Raw genomic sequence first — 2595 nt, forward strand, 5'->3', positions numbered from 1 at the left:
GCAAGTTCAAGTATTGTTATAGTCTATAGAACTCTCACGGGATAGTGTGTTTAGGATATCCCATAATTTAAAGCATTAGAGAAACATACACAGAAACATACACCTTACTTAACAAAACATAAACACTTTCCAACAGCTATGTTTTGGATGGAACTCCTGGACTGGTGTTACAATAAACATCATAATGGGTTTCTTTTTGTGACCACATCTGACAGATATTAGATGGGTCCCTTGGTTAATTTCCAAATTTATTAGGAAGTTGGAAACACCATAGCAGAGTTACATGCAAATCATAATCAGTTCGATAATAAGAGGTAGAAGAAGGGATCAAAAGGAATGGCATTACTGTGCAGGGAGTAGCCAGTAAGGCAGCAAAACTGTGAATACTCAAACCCAAGTGTGATAGACCTAAAGACAACACCCACACCCACAACAACCTGAAACATGACACTATGCAACCAAAATACACAGTGTAATCAAGAGGCATATTCAGAATTCTAGTATGATCAAATCTTCAGTATTTGTCCCAAAATTCAAATGATTAAAGTCAGCTGTCTGCCTTCTTTGTTCAGTCAAGGTCCAACGGGGGTCTTCTGTAAAACAAAACAAGACATCGGCTTGCCCTTCTGGGGCTTGTTATTATGGTTAAAATGAGGGAATAATCCTGTGAGTAGTACTTTGGTATTCCTTTTCCCAGGCATCCTTAGCCTTCTAAACGTATTTAACAGGTCGTTTCCTTTTGTTGTAAGTTTTCTAATGTACATCCACCCTCCTCCCCCCAGCTCACTTGAGAGGGGCGAAGGCGTTAGCTTTCCTGCAGTCCTAGTGCCCGTGCTGATTCCAAAGTAGGGAGCACTCGGAGGTGGAGTGTCACTTCTTTCAGACTTTTCTTTTGGCCATCCATTAACTAACTCCTCTAACCTGTCTGTAGGCAATCCATCCATGAGTTCTCGCAGAATGCCCTTCTGCCGGCCCAGCACCCAAAAACTATTACGCTTATGATTTATATTTCTCCCACTTGGTTTCACTGAAAATGAGAACCTTCTAGATCTGTTGTTCTCCCGATTAGATAGGGGAGGGGTCGAATCGGCCTCTGCACACCTCATTCCCTTTGTCTCAAATTTCCTGGTGGAAGAAATCACTGGTCCATATTTTCTCCCATAGTTAATTAATTCTTGGGCAACCTCCCCCCACGTCCATACTTTGCATCCTGACTGCAGGCGATTAGGGGTTGTAGCACCTTCTAACGCTGCCTGAATTCTTTCTCTCTGAGGCATAGCCTGTAATTTTCCTTGTAGTTTTATACCTATAGATTTTAATGATTCAGGAAGCCCCCTGATAAGAAGGGTCATTCTCAGGATCAACAGGCATCATCATAGGTGATTCACGGTGTGGCTGCAGCTGACTATCATACATCATTTGCAGACAAGCAGCCTTTTGAATACTTTCTATTAATTGATCAGCGGTTCCAGTAATGGCAAGGGGGTCTCCCCTTTCTAGAGGGTTAAGACCACCTGCCCAATAGGCAGCTCTCTGTGTTAGGGACCAGGGAGCACGATTGTTGCCAGTAGTTAAAAATACTCCTGGTCCCCAATAACCTTCAGCTTCCTTTTCAGTTAACAGTATTTGTTCTCCACCACTGAGACTAACTCTCCACACAAACTCCATTTCTGATTCTTTCGGAGAACAGCTAAAATCTCTTTTCAGTTTTGTTAGTTCCGTGACTGAAAAGGGAATTTCCTTAACATTCATTTGAGGGTCTAGATCCTCACTGTTATCAAATGTATATTCAGTTTTTATCAAAGGACGTAATTGAGCCAGAGAAGGCTCTAATTTGTCTAGCCTTGCCCTTATTCCTTCCAGTCCTTCTAGAGGATAGATTTTTTCTTGAGGCAAACTATGGCTAACATTGTCACTGGTATCCTTACAGGTACCCTTCAGAGCCTCTACTAAGAGGGCTGAATTATGTTTTTCATTTTCTAACTGCCTTTTGAGTTCCTCTGTCTGTTTCTGCAGTTTTAACCAACTCCTGCAGTGACTCTATAGTTTGGTTCTCTGTGTTAAGCTGCTGGTCGTGGAGTTCTATGGTTGCAACCAGAGTAAAATAGGAGTAAAATAGTCCAGCCACAACGAAGATTACCTCTGCTGTCATGTGTTTAAGGAGTTCATAGCAAAAACACTGCAGAGAGGCAATATATGAGACAGCCCAAGTCATGGGGTGAAATGTCACAGTGCTTGTAGTTCTTGCTTCTTCATTTTTCTGTTATCTTAACAGAGCAAACCATACTTCTGGGCTTCCTTACTCCTCTGCTACCGTACTTATCTCCTTTCCTGGTGTCTCTGCATCTTGGAGGACCTGTAAAACTTAAAAGGGATACAATACTGAGAGAGGTCTCTAAAGCTGTTCTTTAATACAAATTTTGCATCTCGGTCTTCTTTCAAAGGAGCTCTGGAGTTCCCCTGTGAATGCCCATTCTTATCTCACTGAACTGGGAAAGCTGGAGAGATTTATTCAGCTGCCTAAGACAAAAGCACTCACCCCTATATGCCATGCAACAGTGCTGATCTGTCGGCACAGCTGTCCTACTGGTCCCT

General features: G+C 42.4%; 1 protein-coding gene across 1 annotated transcript; it reads right to left on the bottom strand.

Annotated features, from left to right (window-relative positions):
- Nucleotides 1-572: 572 nt before the first annotated feature.
- LOC136057891 (uncharacterized) lies at nucleotides 573-2152 on the bottom strand. The gene is given in 3 exon segments (XM_065750941.1): nucleotides 573-1356; nucleotides 1358-2017; nucleotides 2019-2152. Coding segments are annotated over 3 exon segments (1578 nt in total).
- Nucleotides 2153-2595: the final 443 nt, after the last annotated feature.

The sequence above is a fragment of the Cyrtonyx montezumae genome, unplaced genomic scaffold (assembly GCF_038088225.1).
Source record: "Cyrtonyx montezumae isolate F1298 unplaced genomic scaffold, pur_monq_1.0 scaffold_7, whole genome shotgun sequence".
Taxonomy (NCBI): Eukaryota; Metazoa; Chordata; class Aves; order Galliformes; family Odontophoridae; genus Cyrtonyx; species Cyrtonyx montezumae.